The sequence below is a fragment of the Neophocaena asiaeorientalis genome, unplaced genomic scaffold (assembly GCF_003031525.2).
Source record: "Neophocaena asiaeorientalis asiaeorientalis breed wild unplaced genomic scaffold, Neophocaena_asiaeorientalis_V1.1 scaffold6, whole genome shotgun sequence".
Classification (NCBI taxonomy): domain Eukaryota; kingdom Metazoa; phylum Chordata; class Mammalia; order Artiodactyla; family Phocoenidae; genus Neophocaena; species Neophocaena asiaeorientalis.
Window position 1 is genome coordinate 1,969,024 of NW_020174424.1, and position 17,058 is coordinate 1,986,081.

Here is a 17,058-nt window from a genome sequence, read left to right on the forward strand (position 1 = left end):
TTGGTAAACTGGCTGGAGTTAGTTCACTTTCATTACCTGTAGCTTTGCAGGTCCTCTGGTCAGCGTCTAACCTGTATTCCGGATCACACCAGCACCGAAAAGAACCTCTCATATTGTAACAGTGCTGGCTACAAAAGCCTGGAATACGACATTCATCTATGTCTTCACAGGTCTTAGAGTCATTGGCAAGCAGGTATCCCAGTGGACACTGGCACTGAGCCCCATAGGGCCCTTGAATACACTGGTGAGTACAACCACCATTGGAATCTGAGCAGCTCTCCTGGTCTAGAATAAAGAAAAAGAATCACAGAGTGGAAAAGTCAGGAATCTTTGCTTCTTTGGTTCACTCAGTTGTATTATGTGTCATACAGTCTCAGGTCACCTTCAACACAATACCCAGGTAAGAGCTATGGGCAGAATCCACCTGGATGAGGTCCACAGGCTGTTCAGTGCTCCGATTTACCTGAGAATTTACCATCTTTCACATCCACTGGACTTGGACCACTTTCTTCACTACAGCCTTCTATTATAACTCCATTTAGTGCAATGAGAGAAACTTGGGGAAATATGGTGGACATCAAGAAACACAACTATCATTGGTAAAGCATGCAAAGAGACCTAAATTACTTGCCATTTGCTTCCTGTCATTCTTCTACCTACACAGAAATGGAAGATAAGACTTTGACACTGAAGAGCAGAGCTGGAAGGTCTATAAAGGAGAAAGGCAATTGGAAGACTACAGGGCACAGGTGCACTGATATGCCATCATCCTTACTTTCAGGGCTAAAACGGCAATGCCTGAAGCACCCAAAGATAGTTCATCTACCTGAGGATGCAAATGCCCTCTATTTCCATGTGTACTCTTATTTATAAGAGTCATGATATGAAACATGCACTAGAAGGGGAAGTAAGTCAAAATGATTAGGACATTTTCAGCACAAACGCAATGTGTTTAAAATCATAAGAATCTAAAATACTTTGCAATCATACCTGGCTGGGTATCATCTGAGAGTGAGCATTGATTAAAGAAGAAATAAAGAAAGGACAGTAATTAGGATTACATGCCAATCACAGGATTTTAATCATAGCAAACACAAATCCCCAGACTTCATTTGTTTTGTGGCAAGTTCTGATTGAAATCAGAAAATATTAAAGTTAGAAAAACTTATGAGCGCATTACCAACAGAACCAAATTTAATTTGACGATCTAATGAAGCAAAAACACAGAACCAGGTGCAAAGGATTTAATGAGAAATATTATCCAGTGATGATTTATTTGAATTCCATGGTGGCTATCCGGATCTACACAGATCTAAATTCAGAGAGGAACTGAGATCCCTTCCTCAAAAGCTACATGGTGACTGTGACAATGGTGATACACAGCCGGCTACTGCTCAGGATGAATTTATGGCAGTAAAGTGTGGTCAGGAAACTTACTGCAAAGTGGGGACTCATCTGTCCCACTGGGGCAGTCAGGGTTGCCATCACATACTGCACTCAGATTCACACAGATGCTATAACTGGGGCATTGCCATTGCCAACTGGGACATTGAAAGGCCTGCGTAGGGCAGTCCTTCTCATCGCTCATATCCCTGCAGTCATTATCCCCATCACAGAGCCACTCTCTGTAGATGCAGTTTCCATTGTCACACAGGAAATGAGATGAAGGGCAGGTTTTGGGGACACAGCCATTGTGCTCATCAGATCCATGGAGGCAGTCTGGGTGGCCATCACACTCCCAGATCTTCGGAATGCAGATACCATCTGCTTGGCACTGAAATTCATCTTGGTGGCACATACCAGGAGGCCTGGTTGCTGAGAGAACGAAATGGGGAAAATGGGCTTGTGAATGCAATCCATAATCCCTTTTATATAATTCCTAGACTCAGAGAAAATGATTTTGGATCAATGGCAGGTTTATAATAATGACTATGACAAATGTAATATTAAAATCTAAAATGACACAAGTCTTCTCTGACATTGTGGCACGTAGAGATCTTTATGCGTCAGATTAGTGGATCTGACAACAAAGGATGTACAACTCTTGGATAGAAGATAAGTCCCTGCGTCAAAAGAAAATTCTATTTCCTGTGTTTCTAATTATGGATTAAATGATAAAGAATCACCAGAGCATTTAAATAGAGCTTAAATAGCTACGGTGAATTGGAATTCATGGGTTTAATGTCATATATTTGGATGTTATCATTTTCCCTCAAGTGAATTATATCAGATGAAACCAGCACACATTAAGTAAACAAAAGATGACTGTAAATCCTCAATTCTTTGCAAACTTTCCACTATTCACCAAGCAGTCCTTACGAGATAAGTAAGAATTGCTTGCCTATTTCACAGGAGTAAACCCAAACTCCCTCCTAGGAACTTTTTAAGGCAATAGCAAATCAGGGGCAATGGCACTTTAACCTCAGATCACCACAGAAGAATTCCACGTTTTCAATGTGAGACAGGAAATTCAGTGATTAAGAATTTCTGGGTATTGTACACACCTATACAGTAAGCAAGCATTTAACTTTTCTTTTTGATCCATAGATTTAAACACTTCTTTTCTGATTAGGGAGGAGAATTGATAGAAGCCTACTATTTGTGGTCCAAAATACCATTATTCAAACAAACGACCACCTCACCTCATTTAATATAAAATGTGGGGAATAACAAATCCTGTCCATTATAGGTCTACAGCTTGTGGAGATTATAGGTCCAACAGATTTATAGTCCATGAAGTCCTCCCTGAATCCTCTGAAAACATTTCTTTTCTCTGAACCTTCATAGAATTTTATCTGTATCGTTTCTATAAGGCCCCTGTAACTATCTACCTTGCTTTGTTTCTTACTTCCGGTAATTTCTCTTACCAGAGTCTCAGGACAAAGACCTTATGTAACATGTTAGCAGATACTAAACAAATGATTTGCTTGATTTCACCTCCCTATTGAGATTTAAAAGAAACCATTAAAATATCTTTATAAATAGTAAACCTCAAAAATGTGAAACCCACTAATTTGGTATGCCCTAGGAAAAATTAATAGTGAGAACAAAAATATCTGAGAAATATTTAACCTACTCAAGAGACAATTTGAAAGTGCCCATTTACAACCCCTCGATTCACAAATTATAAGTTGCTGTTTGGTAATGTCAAGTCGATTTTATTCTATGTTCAATACTGTGTTTCTTTGACAATGCTTTGTAACTCAGGCTGCCTTCTCTCTAGTTTGTCTAAGAGAAAATATGTGGTAATATCAATACTGGTAAACATGAAATGACCCCTTCACCTGAAACATGCTAGGTATATGGTACTTACGACAATCTGTCTCATCAGAGTGGTCATTGCAGTCAAAAACACCATCACAGCGATATGTGTTGCTAATACAATTACCATTACTGACACATTTGAATTGAGAAGCAGTGCAATTAATTACTGAAAATGAGAGAGAAAAGTATTAGAAATTAAGCCAAGGAGAAAACAACTAAACATTGAGATTTTTCTAAACATCATGAATAAAAATAAAGCATTATTTACAATAGCCAAGATATGTAAGCAACCTAAGTGCCCATCAACAGATGAATGGATAAAAAAGATGTGGCATATATACACAATGGAGTACTACTCAGTCATAAAAAAGAATGAAATTTTGCCACTTGCAACAACATAGATGGACATGGAGGGTACTATGTTTAATGAAATAAGTCAGAGAAAGACAAATACAGTATAATATCACTTACATGTGGAATCTAAAAAATAAAACAAACTAGTGAAAGTAACCAAAAAGAAACAGACTCACAGATATAGAGAACACACTAGTGGTTAACAATCGGCAGAAGGAAGGGGGCAGGGCAAGATAGGGATAAGCTACAGGAATATATTATAGAACAAAGGAATATAGCCAATATTTTATAATTATAAATGGAGTTAACCTTTAAAAGTTGTGACTCAGTATGTTATACACCTGAAACATATAATACTGTAAATCAACTAGACTTCAATGGATTGATTAATTAATTAATTTAAAAATTTAAAAATGAAACAATGTACTTACTACAAGCACTCTCGTCAGAGCCATCAGCACAGTCGCTGGTCCCGTCACAGACAAAAGACAGGTCAATACATCGATGATGGGGGCAATGAAACTGACTAGGTGAGCATGTCTCTGTATGATCTAATGTCATCCAAAAACAAAACCAAGTAACAGTTTATTTCTTGTTCAGTGTGTACCAGAGCCAAACTGTAAAACGTTAAGGAAATACGTAAGTTATCTCAGTTGTATGTGTGGTCAAAATTCCTTCAAGTCAGCCAGATTGCCAAAGTCAGCCCATCCAGAGCCCAGCTAGGACACTTTTTGGAAAGAGCAACAAAAATATTACAGGGCAGAGTCAGAAACTGTGATTACACCTTGAAAAACAGACCACACTTAGAAAGTAAGCATCATGGCCTTGGACTGGCCTACACCTCCCGAATGCTGTGAAGTCCAAACTCTGCACCAAAGCTAAGCAATGGAGCCCAGCAAGGCAACATGGTCCGCGTGACCACAATGCCCAGTAGCAACAGTGTAGAGACAGACCGTGATAACTGGATTTAATCCAAAATCTAAGCAGAACGATCCTCAAAACCAGGGTCCTAGCTGGCTGAAGAGACAGAGCCTTAGAGTCAGATGCGCTGCCTCCCCCTACCCGAAACGTGAAGTCATAGTAAATATAGTCTCACAGAATGTGAAAGCTGGAGGGGATCTTAAAGCTCATCTAGTCCTGAGAAAAAGCGAATTGCCTAATCATGCAACCAAGACAGGAATTTAGTCCAGGGAACTTTGCTCCACCTTAAACTATGACTGCTGATGTGAAAACAAACGACAACCTAGAGGAAATCAGAACTCGCAAGATGAAAAGCAGGTGGGTAAGATTAATGAAATTTAAATGTCCTGTGCCTCTTTATTCTGTTGCCTTTTTGCCTGAATAAATGAACAGGAAAACCAACAGCCAAATGTCTGGATGTGTTTATATGATTTAGAAAGAAAAATTGTTTTAAATATCTGAATAGTTAGTTGAGGGATTTTATTTTCCAGTTTCTATCTGGGTGTTAGACATCAGAGACAGTCCTTGTTTTGCTTGCATAGAAAATATTTAGGAAGACTTCCCATGTCTCTGCTCCTATAGTCTATTAATACAGGGATTGACAGATGAAGAGAAGTAGCTAAGATACAACGAAAATTATGTAAGCCTTCAAGGAAAGTGCACAAGGCCTACTGACTGTTCAAATCTATTCACTAGGCTGACCAACCAAGAGAAATCAGTTCAAAACTTACCGCATGACTTTTCATCAGATCCATCCCCGCAATCATTATCTGTGTCACAGACCCAGCTCTTTGGGATACACAAGTTATTATCACAGGTGAAGAAGTCTGCACGACAGGAAGTGGGTGCTCGGGTGGGGCAGTTCTGCTCATCACTGCCATCCACACAGTCATTTTGTTTGTCACAGCGCCAGTATGAAGGAATGCACTGTCCTCCGTGGCCACACGCAAACGCTGAAGGTGCACAGGAAGTATCTACAACAGAAACGAACTGGTCATAAAGACATCTGTTTTTACCGCCTTTTAAATGAGATCTTACCTTGTAAAGAAAGGCCCATTTCTTCTCCTTTTTCAATGGGAGCGTTATACAAAATGGGCAAGTTTATTCAGCAACTATGATATGCCAGGCACTTTTCTAAGTGTTTACATTTTTTTTTCTCTCTTAATCCTCACAAGAATACTGTCAGGTACATATAATTATCTGCATCTTATAGATGAGGAAATTGAGTGCTTAGGAATCTGCCCAGGACCAAAGCTCTAGTTGGTGTGACTCTAAGGCCCGTCCTTTACTTCTAAGCTATGCTTCCTCTGATCACATGGGTCATTGGAAATTGATAAAACATTCACGTAAAATCTGCACTTTTAAAAACAAAAAGATATACACAAAATAAAACTTTAGAAATTTCAAAAATGTACAAATGAGCATTTTCATTTTCAAATGTCACTTTTCTTTCTATTAATGTTTCCTTGATAGAAATTTCTGAGATTTCAACTGTCCTCTATCATTTTGTCTTCTGCAATAGCATTTATTATAAATGGGATTACCATCAAAAGAAGAATGTAAAGGTTAAAACCACCATTTCACCCATAATTCATTTTACACCAACAGGAGGAAAAAGGAATATTATAGCACATGAGATTTTCAAAAGCTATTATTGCAAGCACCTATTCTGTGATATTATTCTCTCCAATACTAAAGATTAGATCCAGTTTGTTTTGTTGACTTTTTGAGGAGTATGCCAAGATGCAATGACTCTGCATTGATCCAAACAGCCAATGTCAGAAAGAAATTTTGTTGAAGATAGCCCAAATCAATGCTAGAAATCATCTGCAACATTATCTATGAATGATATTCATCGCCTAGCTTCCTAAAAGCCTTTGGGGTACATATTAACAAACCGAAAGGAACATTCTTTCCTACAGCGATAACCCCAAGCCTTTTTTTTTTAAGCCCCCTCTCTCCGTTCTATTCATCCTAGGAAGTATTGCTAGTGTATAGCTACTTACTAAATGTGCCACATTGAACCTCATCACTGTTATCATGACAGTCATCAATTCCATCACAGCGGTAGTGAATGGGCACACATCTGCCATTGTTACAGGGGAAGGAAAAGGCACCACACTGCTCCAACGGTGGCTCACGGGATGGGTCTTCCACGCACGTCAAACGATCGGAAGTCAGACTCATTCCATAGGGGCAACCACACACCCGCTGGAGATTTGGCACTGGGAAGCAGAAGTGGCTGCAGTCACCGTTCGGATTGGTGGGTCGGTTACAGGCGTTAGACCCTGAAAAAGCAATGCCCCTAGATAAGTGAGTCAAGCACATTTCCTTTAGGTTGATCACAGGTTTGGTTGCCAGACCCAACATTAAAAACTTGATTCCTCTTGGAAATCAACGTGCCAAATAGCACATTCAATTTAAATACAGGAAAGTGCTGAAACATGTTTTTCTCAAACACAGTTTTAAAGTTAGCCGAGTCGAACAGAAATTCTAAATCTTACACTTTAAAACTATCTGAGTGACAGGAAGATAAAACTATCAGGAGTTATATTAAATAATAAGGTACTTAAAGAGAAAAGGAGCCACCATATTAAACACATCCCTATGAAAGAAGCTAGCACCATCACTCACCGGTCTGGATTCTGGTATCATATACCTTCACACGCATTACAACACCAACGCCACTTCGGAGGACCACCAGTTGTCCACCATCTGTTTTCCTGACTCGAACAATACCACGCAGTCTCCAGTCAGTAAAATACACGTAGTCTAAGAAGGAACACGGTGATTAGTATACTCGCCACAGTTCACTTACAAATCACTTGGGAAAATGCAATATGTTTGTAATGCTTCTTCCAAATGTGGGAAGCTTCGTCCATAAATATCTGTAATATGTTTCTGTAATCATCTTCCATGACTTGTTTGTGTCTAGAAATGATTCTTTAGAAGCAATATATATATTCCTTTTTTTTCTTAAATAAAACATTTATTTATTGACTTTTGAGCTTCTGAAGCTAAGGACCCCATATAAAACAACAGAGTTGCAAGAATACTTCCTGATACAAATTTTTCCTGCACCAGTAGAGGTGAAAATTCTATGATTTGGAGAGAAAGGGAAGAGCTCTAGAGAGGAGTGTAATATAACCAGGGAATAAAAACAATAGGAGTTGATGGTATGGATCTCTGAGAGAGACCCTACCTCTTAGAAGCCTTTTTTTAAAAATTTATTTATTTATTTATTTATTTTCTCAAACAAAAAATAAAAGTTAAATATTCAGTCAACTAACCAAATGTTTTATTTATACATAAAAGCACCATTTCAATTAAAAAAGTGACCAGCTTTTCTGGAATTGTGAGATTGCCAAATGAGGATGAGTTTTATACAACTTGTATGGTATAAATAAGACACACTTCTTTTGCTTCAAAACGTACCTTCAAAGACGGCAAGTCCAAACGGATGTGTTATCTGCTGTATACTGGCCAGGATTTTTCTATCTAACCCATCAAAGGTACTGTGCTCAATTTTATCAAAAAAGGCATCCACCCAGTACAATCGTGAAGAGCTAAAATAATAAAATACTTGGTTATTGGTTATCCAGAAACTAGCAAAGCACACTTTATACTAAGGGCATTCAAAAACAGCACGTTCAGTTGACACATTTATTAAGCAAAGTTTAATAGTTTCATGCTCTCCAGAAAGGCAAAACAATTTTTATGAAGTGATTTCCAATTGTCTTAGAAAACTTGAAATGTTATTATCTTCAAGCTAGGAATTTTACTTTTCTCCTTATTAAATCCACAAGTTAGGAAAAATATTCATAGTAACTGATGTTTAAAAGGTTAAACATGTTTCTTCCTTTTTTCTCTCCTATAAACTGCTTTTGCATTTGAGGTCTGTAAGCTTATCTACCCTGTTACCTTTTCCTATACTCCTTGACAGATTAATTTCTTAAAATTTAAATCTCATATTCCAAAAATCCTCCCACGGTGTATATAGGCAAATACACGTTTGTTGACACAATTTCCTATCCTCAAGATGCCCCCTGTAAAAACTGCACATGACCTGTACTTCATCAAATCCCTGTTCTACTTCTAGTGGGGTTTAGGTCTTGCCCTATTCTGCTTCCTTTAGCAATTTCCTCAGAATATTCATTACTACATATGTTTTCATCCCAGCAGAAGCTGGCCAACTATGTATATGTCTTCCATAGTAAGTGGGAACTCAGCAATCTGGGATGATTCCTACTTACCTCCAATCAATGGCCAATCCGTTGGGCCACCCAAGAGTAGTGTTTACTATAGGCAAAAGGTTAGATCCATCACTCCATGCTCTCAGAATTTTAGCGGGACGGTACCAATCAGTGAAGAATATATACCTAGAAAAGGAGGTAATAAATCAAAGATGTTAACATTGGGACAAACTGCATGACTTAGAGAGATTTAGCACAAACATAGATTCTCCAGAGACTTGCTGCAAATTAATTTCATTTTCTGTACGCTATTGGGTTTATATAGAAAAATATATCGAAAATACAAATGGTATTAAAATGGGCATCCAAAGCAGAGAACCGCTGTGCTAGACTTCAGGACCTAAAACTATTGTCACCAAGTAGATTCTTTAAAAAGACACAGTTCAGGTTACATTTTAAATACTTCATGCTCTTGAAATAAACTATGAGCAAGAAAACGGATTTTAATCTCTCACTTTCTTTCTGGATTAAACATCTAGGATCCACTAGATCACTCTTTAGTCATCTTCCACAAGGAATTAAATTTGCAGGTAAGCATTTCATCCCTGATGAAAAATGCATCCAAATAAACGTAACTCTTAAACGATCTTACCCAAGAGGTCTTTTTTTATCCCGAGGAGTGGCAAAAAGATAAGTGTAGGGAAAAAACCTTTTCTCTTTCATATGAGCCTTAAAAACTAAAATTAGTCTTTCCAAAAGGTAACTTTCTGAAACGTGACTTCACATTGTTTTAAATTAAGGACAGGGACTTCCCTGGTGGCACAGTGGTTAAGAATCCGCCTGCCAATGCAGGGGACACGGGTTCGAGCCTTGGTCCGGGAAGATCCCACATGCCGCGGAGCAACTAAGCCTGTGTGCCACAACTACTGAGTCTGTGCCACAACTACTGAGCCCGCATGGCACAACTACTGAAGCCCGCGCGCTTACAGCCCGTGATCTGCAACAAGACAAGCAACGCAATGAGGAGACCGTGCACTGCAACAAAGAGCAGCCCCCTCTTGCCACAACTAGAGAAAGCCCACGTGCAGCAACAAAGACCCAACACAGCCAAAAATAAAAATAAATACATTTATAAAAATAAATATATGAAGGATACATCAGGAAAGGAATTTAACGCCTTTTCAAAACCCAATGCCAAAGATTTAGCTTAAGATAAATTCACTAGAAAATCAACTGTTTAACTGTCTATTGGGCAATAAAATTTCTTATCAATAACATCATCAGTTTTAAAATATGTTAGACACACAGGCTTTGCAGTCAGACAGGCCTGGAATTTGAATACTAACTATTGCTTAATAGCTGTGGGTCCTTGAGCAAGTTACTTTATCTCTCTGAGCCTCAGATTCTTTTTTTTTATTTTATAAATTTATTTATTTATTTTTGGCTGTGCTGGGTCTTCGTTGCTGTGTGAGGGCTTTCTCCAGTTGCAGCAAGCGAGGGCCACTCTTCATCGCCGTGCGCGGACCTCTCACTGTCGCGGCCTCTCGTTGCGGAGCATGGCTCCAGACGCGCAGGCTCAGCAGTTGTGGCTCACGGGCCCAGTCGCTCCGCGGCATGTGGGATCCTCCCAGACCAGAGCTCGAACCCGTGTCCCCTGCATTAGCAGGCGGATTCTCAACCACTGCGCCACCAGGGAAGCCCATGCGCCACCAGGGAAGCCCCTCAGATTCTTTATCTCCAAAACAGGTCTTGTATATACCTCACTCACAAACCAGCTTTTGGATTAGATGAGATTATGTATTATGTAAAGTGTTTGCTATGTACCCTCAATCAGGCTTTAGTGAATTACCAGTCATCTTTTTTTTTTAACTACTCTATTGAAACACAACTGCCTGTCTCAGACTTTATGTTAGCTATCAAGCATATTTAAATAAGAAAGGTAAGAACAAAAAGGCATGGCGTGAAATGCTCTGTCTCTTCTTGTCTGACTCCACCAATAATGCAATGGTTAAACATGAAACTTTGTCTGTGGCCTGAAAGACTTTTTATTCTGAAAACTACTGAATGATTAAGCAAGTTTTGGTAAGCTTTATATCAATACATTAAAGCAGGGAAAGAATTTGAGCCTTTCCTGATAATTCTGCTGCATATTCATTCCTTCTCCACAGAATCTGTGTCTCATTGTTTGGTCCTCTGCGACTGTGAAAAAAAAACCACACTCCAGTGAGGACTGAAAAGCCAAAGCTTAGGAGAAAGTTTTTGGAAGGAGATAAAGTGATCACTTCAGCATATGCTAAAAGGACACAATCTAAGGTGATTTCAATTTACATGGTTCAATCTTGTATTTACTGAATTTGCCAAATACCTATGGCATCACTTTGCAATGACTGTACAAGACATAAGTTTCAAGCTCTTAGGAAAACATGAACACACTTACCCAGCAATAGGATGAACTACGATTGATCGTGGGTTATTTAAATTCTGGACTATTGTGCGCCTCGATTTATCAGCTAGCCTTATGACACTGACACTCCTATAAGAAGCATCTGTCCAATAAAGATTCTTTGAAATCCAGTCAAAACTCAAACTTTCAACACTTGGCACTCTGTTAGCTGTGATAACTTCTCTTCCTGTAAATTAAAACACGGACATGGTTTAAAGTAAGCATATTTTACATGACATACATTTTCCTACCACTGCATATTTAAACTTTGTGTGAGAACTAGAGAATATTTCAGTAATGTGGAATTCTTTTAAAAAATAAAGCAACGGTAAACTGCAAAGCAACACATGAAATAAACCTAGAATCTATCCATCTCCAAAAGTTTGGATCTCAAAGAATAGATATTACTCTGATAAATAGAATCAGGAGTGGTATGGCCTAGATTTACTCCCTTGTTCAACCTTCCAGAAAAAATTTCTCAGTACAGAACATCTGAAGAAGAGATACCTGAGTTCACATACTCACAACCACCACCCACAGACAGCGCTGATAAGCTGACACCGCCAGGTACGACTGGGGGTATCTATGAGGTATTCCCGCCCAACTTTCTCATCAACAGTCTTTCATAGCCACAAAGTTGCCAAGTTTGGAAAAGACCAGCAACCAGAAAGGAAATCAGAACTGGGTACAAGGAGAAAAAAGACCACTTTCTTCTTTGTGAATTTTTTATGACTTTTCCCCCTCCTTTTTCTTTTTTTACTAAAGAAAATGTGAATCACAGGAAACTCTGCTCAACCTAAATGCAACAACCTAAATAGGAAAATGTATAACTGAATCACTTTGCTGTACACCTGAAACTATCAGAACAAAATATTCTTTAAAAAAAAAAGTGAATCAGAGTAAACAATCACATCTCTTTCTTTTGAAGGAAGAAAAACAATCCTGGTGCTTTTTCCATTCATTTATTCAGCAAATTGTAAAAAGAAAGTCCTCTGTGTGCTAGACACCATAGTAGACATTGAGGAAACATGATATTGCTAATAGTATTAATAATAATAGCTTATACCGAGCACTTACTATGAGCCTAGAACTGGCCCAAGTACTTTACATGAATTCATCCATCCTCACAACAGCTCCACAGTAGGAATTATTATTATCCCTATTTTGCACATAAGGAAACTGAGTCATAGAAAAGTGAAGCATTTTGAAAGAAATGTGGACACTGTCTTCAAGGTATCTTCAAGATAATGAAGTGGGAGAGGCGGGGGGAGGCAATTAGGCCAAGAGGGAAAACAATAGAAGAGTAACAGGTGCTGTGATGGAGGTATGCACAGGATGGTATGGAAACCGAGGCAAAGTGCAGGTGTGGAGAGGTTTCCCAAAGGAAGTGGTGAATGGAAGGCTGCAGGAAAGCAAAGACGTGGAAGTGGGAGGGAGACAGACAGGATTCCACACGCTCCAAAGCGTGGCTGGAGGTTAATAAGTTAATGGTAGAGGCTGAAAGAAAGGAAGAAGTTTGGGTGATTACCAGATTTGGTGGTCAGGGGGAGAGGTGGTGCTCTTCCCCTAAGGCAGGGGTCTGGAGAAGTGGAATAATGGTAGACATTAAGACATATTGGTTTGGAGGTGGTTTGTGGGATATCCAGGTGAGACATACAAAAGGCAGTTGGCTCTGTGGGTCTCAACCCCAGAGAGAGAGTTTGGATGGAGATTTTCATCACCTCCTGTAAGAAGCCTTACCTGACCTTTCCCCTCATTCTCCAGGTGAGGAGGAAAAACATTCAGGAAATGGCCTATTATAAGTCTCCTCACACTGATTTATAACTTCTACATAGATGGTAACGAAAGATACGGAAGGCGCAAAATTATGCAGAAGAAAATGCAGAATAAGAAAAGAAGACCGGACTTCACTGGTGGCGCAGCGGTTAAGGATCTGCCTGCCAATGCAGGGGACACGGGTTCGAGCCCTGGTCCAGGAAGATCCCACATGCCGCAGAGCAGCTAAGCCCGTGTGCCACAACTACTGAGCCTGCACTCTAGAGCCCATGAGCCACAACTACTGAAGCCCGCGTGCCTAGAGCCCGTGCTCCACAACAAAGACAAGCCACCACAATGAGAAGCCCGTGCACCACAACGAAGAGTAGCCCCCACTCCCCACAACTAGAGAAGGCCCGCGCGCAGCAACGAAGACCCAACGCAGCCAAAAATAAATACACAAATTAAAAAATAAAAATAAATTAAAAAAATAAAAAGAGGACCAATGTTGAACACTAGAGATCACAGTTGTGTATAGGACAGGCAAAGAAGAAAAGACGTGTAAGGAACACTAGAAAGAATGGTCAAGAAATAGAAGGAAATTCACGGAGTGTGTTGTCAAGGGGGAAAAAAGCATTTTAAAGAAGATGACTAAGGCGCCAAAGATAAGGATAAAGTTTATAACAAAGGGACTGGAGGTGACCAAGATAAGGGGTTTCAAGTGACATAGTGTGAAGAGGTGAGAAATGTGAAAGTAGGGCCAGGAAAGCGTAGACCAAACTTTTAAGGTGCTTGTTCATGAACTTGAGGAGAGAGGGCTGCAACTAGAGAGGAACGTGGAGTGAAGGGTGGGTTGAAGTTTTTTTAGTATGGGAGAGACTTGAGCATATCTGATGGGGAAAAGTCAGCAGAACAAGAGAAGTTGGAGAAAAGAAGGGATCATTGATGGAGCAAGTTCCCTGAGGGCTTCATTCAGCCCATCTTGACTTCAATTTGATTTCTGACAATTCAGTTTTTGCATATAAACTCATTGACACTTAACCTGCTCACTAGGAAAAACAGGGCAATGTACAAGAATACATCCCTCACGGGAGCACAAGCAGTTTAACCACTAACTATAAGAAACTTTTAAAAGGCAATTTGCTCATCATGTGGACTTGAAATTGATGTTAAAAAAACAAAACAAAACAAAACAAAAAAACCCATGATGAGAATTGCAGTTGCCAAAGCAGAAGGAAGCTGACCTGTGGAGGCATCTACAGGAGACTTAGCCTGTGTGTAGCTCAGCAGACCTAATTCTAGTCCTCAGGAAAGATGCATTCTGGTTCAAAATAACAGATTGACCACTGTGTTTAACTCCTCTTCCTTCCAAACTCCTTTTAATAATGACAGTGAAAGAACAGCAGATGAAAGATTTCCACAGAGTTTGGAAGAGAAAAAGACTTCTCCAACGTAACTCACTAAGCGAAAGGAGAGATGTGCCGGCAGGGGGGAGCGCCAACACCCACACACACAGAGCCACAGCGTGTCTGCACGCAGAAGCACCAGCTCTGAAAAAGGTAGGGGCGGGACGCTAAGGGGCCTAGTTAAAAGTTGGCATCGGAAGCGACTGGACCCAGAGGTTCCTCTCAGACCCTGAGCGTGTATGACACTCCTCTCCGTCTACCTCCTCTAACAGACCAGAGATTTTCTTCTCTGGGGGACCTCAAGCACAGAGGCTGTGGGCTGAGGACACATTGCACAATGGAGGGCTGGGATCGGCACAGAACTGAGCACAGGAGGGTTATATATGTGAACACTGAACTGAATGGGCCTCAGCTCCCTGTCCTCCGTACTGCTCCCCAAACAGATACTAGCTTCCCCCTCTTACTCCTCTCACCCCAATAGGGAGAATGGAAGCAGCTACTAAGGAGAAACTGACTATCTCCAGAGAGGATTTTCTGATACTGTCATTTGGAAGCTTCCCAACAAAAAGGCTGCCTTATCACCAGCTGATGGGGCCCATTCATACCAACAGCCTTCTGATCAGCGTTTCATAGCTTTGCTCTTAATATCAAACAAGGCTCAGAGAAATTTGAAGAAAGCTTCCTTCATGAAGGAGAAAGTTGAAACAAACCAAAAGGAAAAAGGAACCCAAAGAAGATGGAAAGAGGAAAATTAATTTTTTAATGTAATTAATATCTTCATAGAATAAGAAAAGATTGAACTTTTGAAGCAAGAACAGGCTTTATTTTTAAAAAAGGAATAATCAGAGAGCAAGAAGGGGATCTTCAACATTGAAAATATAAGAGAAATTAAATATTCAATAGAAAGGCTAAAAGTAAAATGCCAAAAAGTCTCACAGAAAGTAGAACAAAATGATAGAGATGAAAACCAGGAAAGAAAAGATAAGAAAAAAATAGATGATTAATCTAACATTCTCGAATAGAAAAAGCAGAGGCAAGAAAATTCCCAGAATAGGAGAGAAATCTCAAGATGAATGGGATAACCAAAAGATTCTAAAAGTTTCCAGAAAGGAACAAAAACCTCCCCCCAAAAAAGGTCGTACACACTGAAATGCTACTCTGGATGGCATAGGACTCTCAACACTGGCTACTAGAAGAGAGTGCAACAATGTCTTCAAATTTCTGAGGTAAAATTACTTTCATCCTACACCTAGTCAAATGATCAAGTTGGAGGGCAAAGTAAAAACACCTTCAGAGTTGAAATATGTACCACCAACTCATTCTTCTTAAGAAGCTACTATATATATAATGTGTTTCAGCAAAATAAGGAAATCAGTCTGGAAAGAGAAACAAGTGGCTTGCCAGAAACAGGAAAACCAGCACAGGAAAGTGGTCAAGGGAAATCGGAAGACAAGAGTTGTGTACCAGATCCAACTGAACAGCAGAGGGGGAGAAAAGTATAGATTGTTCACATTTGATAGATACACAGACAAGCATTTGATAGATCTGTCGGAGCACTGGGGGAAAATATAATAGCTACATAGAAAACTAAGCAAATGAAGATGGAGCAATTGTTAACTGCAGGGAAAAAAAAAATCAAAATTTGTTCAAGAAATGTCATCATGGAATACTACTTGACTTAGCAGCAAACAGAAATTACAATCTAGCCTTTTAGGGAGAACGGGGGAGAGGGAAGTTGGTAGAGGGGAATGTAAGGGCTAAATCCCTATCTATAACAATGAAAATAAATGTCTAATATGCAAATCAAGAAGTAGTACTGCAACAGAGAAGAACAAACCTGACTCCATATTGAATCTATTCCTTTAGCTCTAACCTTTGTGCTCTGTTGCCTGTGCTTAGTCATGCTGGCTGTGCACCTTTTGTAAAGGAACGTTGCCTATGGCCTGAAATACACAGGAAAGCCCATTCTCAAGGCTCTGATCTTTAAAGGTGTAAGACTTTTCCATTCATATAGAGATAAAAAGTTGCAGAACAGAGAATAACATTTGTCTTGTTAGAGGTTTATAAGAACACAGTGACCAGATGTACATGGACAGCTGCAAGAACAAAGGATTCCAGCACCAAGAAGTTTGCAACAACCAACCACACCCTCTCCCCTCTTAGTATAAAAGAGGCCTGAATTCTAACTCGGGTAAGATGGTTCTTTGGGACGCTAATCCACCATCTTCTCAGTCTGCTGGCTTTCTGAATAAAGTCGCTATTCCCTGCCCCAACACCTCATCTCTAGATTTACTGGCCTGTCATGCAGTGAGCAGTACAAACTTGGACTCAGTAACAGTATAAGCAAAATATTTAGAAACACGGAGACAAATAATAGAACAAACAGGTAAAAGAATGGTAAGGAATTACCTCTAGCGAGCAGGTCTGAGTTGGGGGCAGGGTGGGGCAGAGCAATAGAGTTTTTTCATTGAGAACAGCTACAATAACGGCTAACATTTACTGAATATTTACTATTTTCCAGGCATTATTCTAGGTGTTTTACATGTATTAGCCTAAAATTTTCTCAACAACTTTATGAGCTATGCAGTACCTCTATTATTATTATTATTATTATTATTATTATTCCTACTTCACAGATTTAGGAAACTGAGGTACAAAGAAAGTAACTTCCCCAAGATTACAT

General features: G+C 39.6%; 1 protein-coding gene across 4 annotated transcripts in view; it reads right to left on the reverse strand.

Annotated features, from left to right (window-relative positions):
* The window catches only part of LRP2 (LDL receptor related protein 2), a 190,112-nt gene that overhangs the window by 90,163 nt on the left and 82,891 nt on the right, over window positions 1-17,058 (reverse strand). For all 4 annotated transcript variants that reach the window (XM_024756639.1, XM_024756637.1, XM_024756638.1 and 1 more), the window contains exons 17-26: window positions 11,209-11,401; window positions 8,832-8,957; window positions 8,014-8,144; window positions 7,213-7,350; window positions 6,585-6,866; window positions 5,310-5,552; window positions 4,050-4,169; window positions 3,314-3,430; window positions 1,438-1,815; window positions 37-285 (exon numbers count right to left, since the gene is read on the reverse strand). In XM_024756639.1, the coding sequence (XP_024612407.1) occupies window positions 37-285; window positions 1,438-1,815; window positions 3,314-3,430; window positions 4,050-4,169; window positions 5,310-5,552; window positions 6,585-6,866; window positions 7,213-7,350; window positions 8,014-8,144; window positions 8,832-8,957; window positions 11,209-11,401 (1,977 nt within the window). The remainder of the gene's footprint in view (window positions 1-36; window positions 286-1,437; window positions 1,816-3,313; window positions 3,431-4,049; window positions 4,170-5,309; window positions 5,553-6,584; window positions 6,867-7,212; window positions 7,351-8,013; window positions 8,145-8,831; window positions 8,958-11,208; window positions 11,402-17,058) is intronic.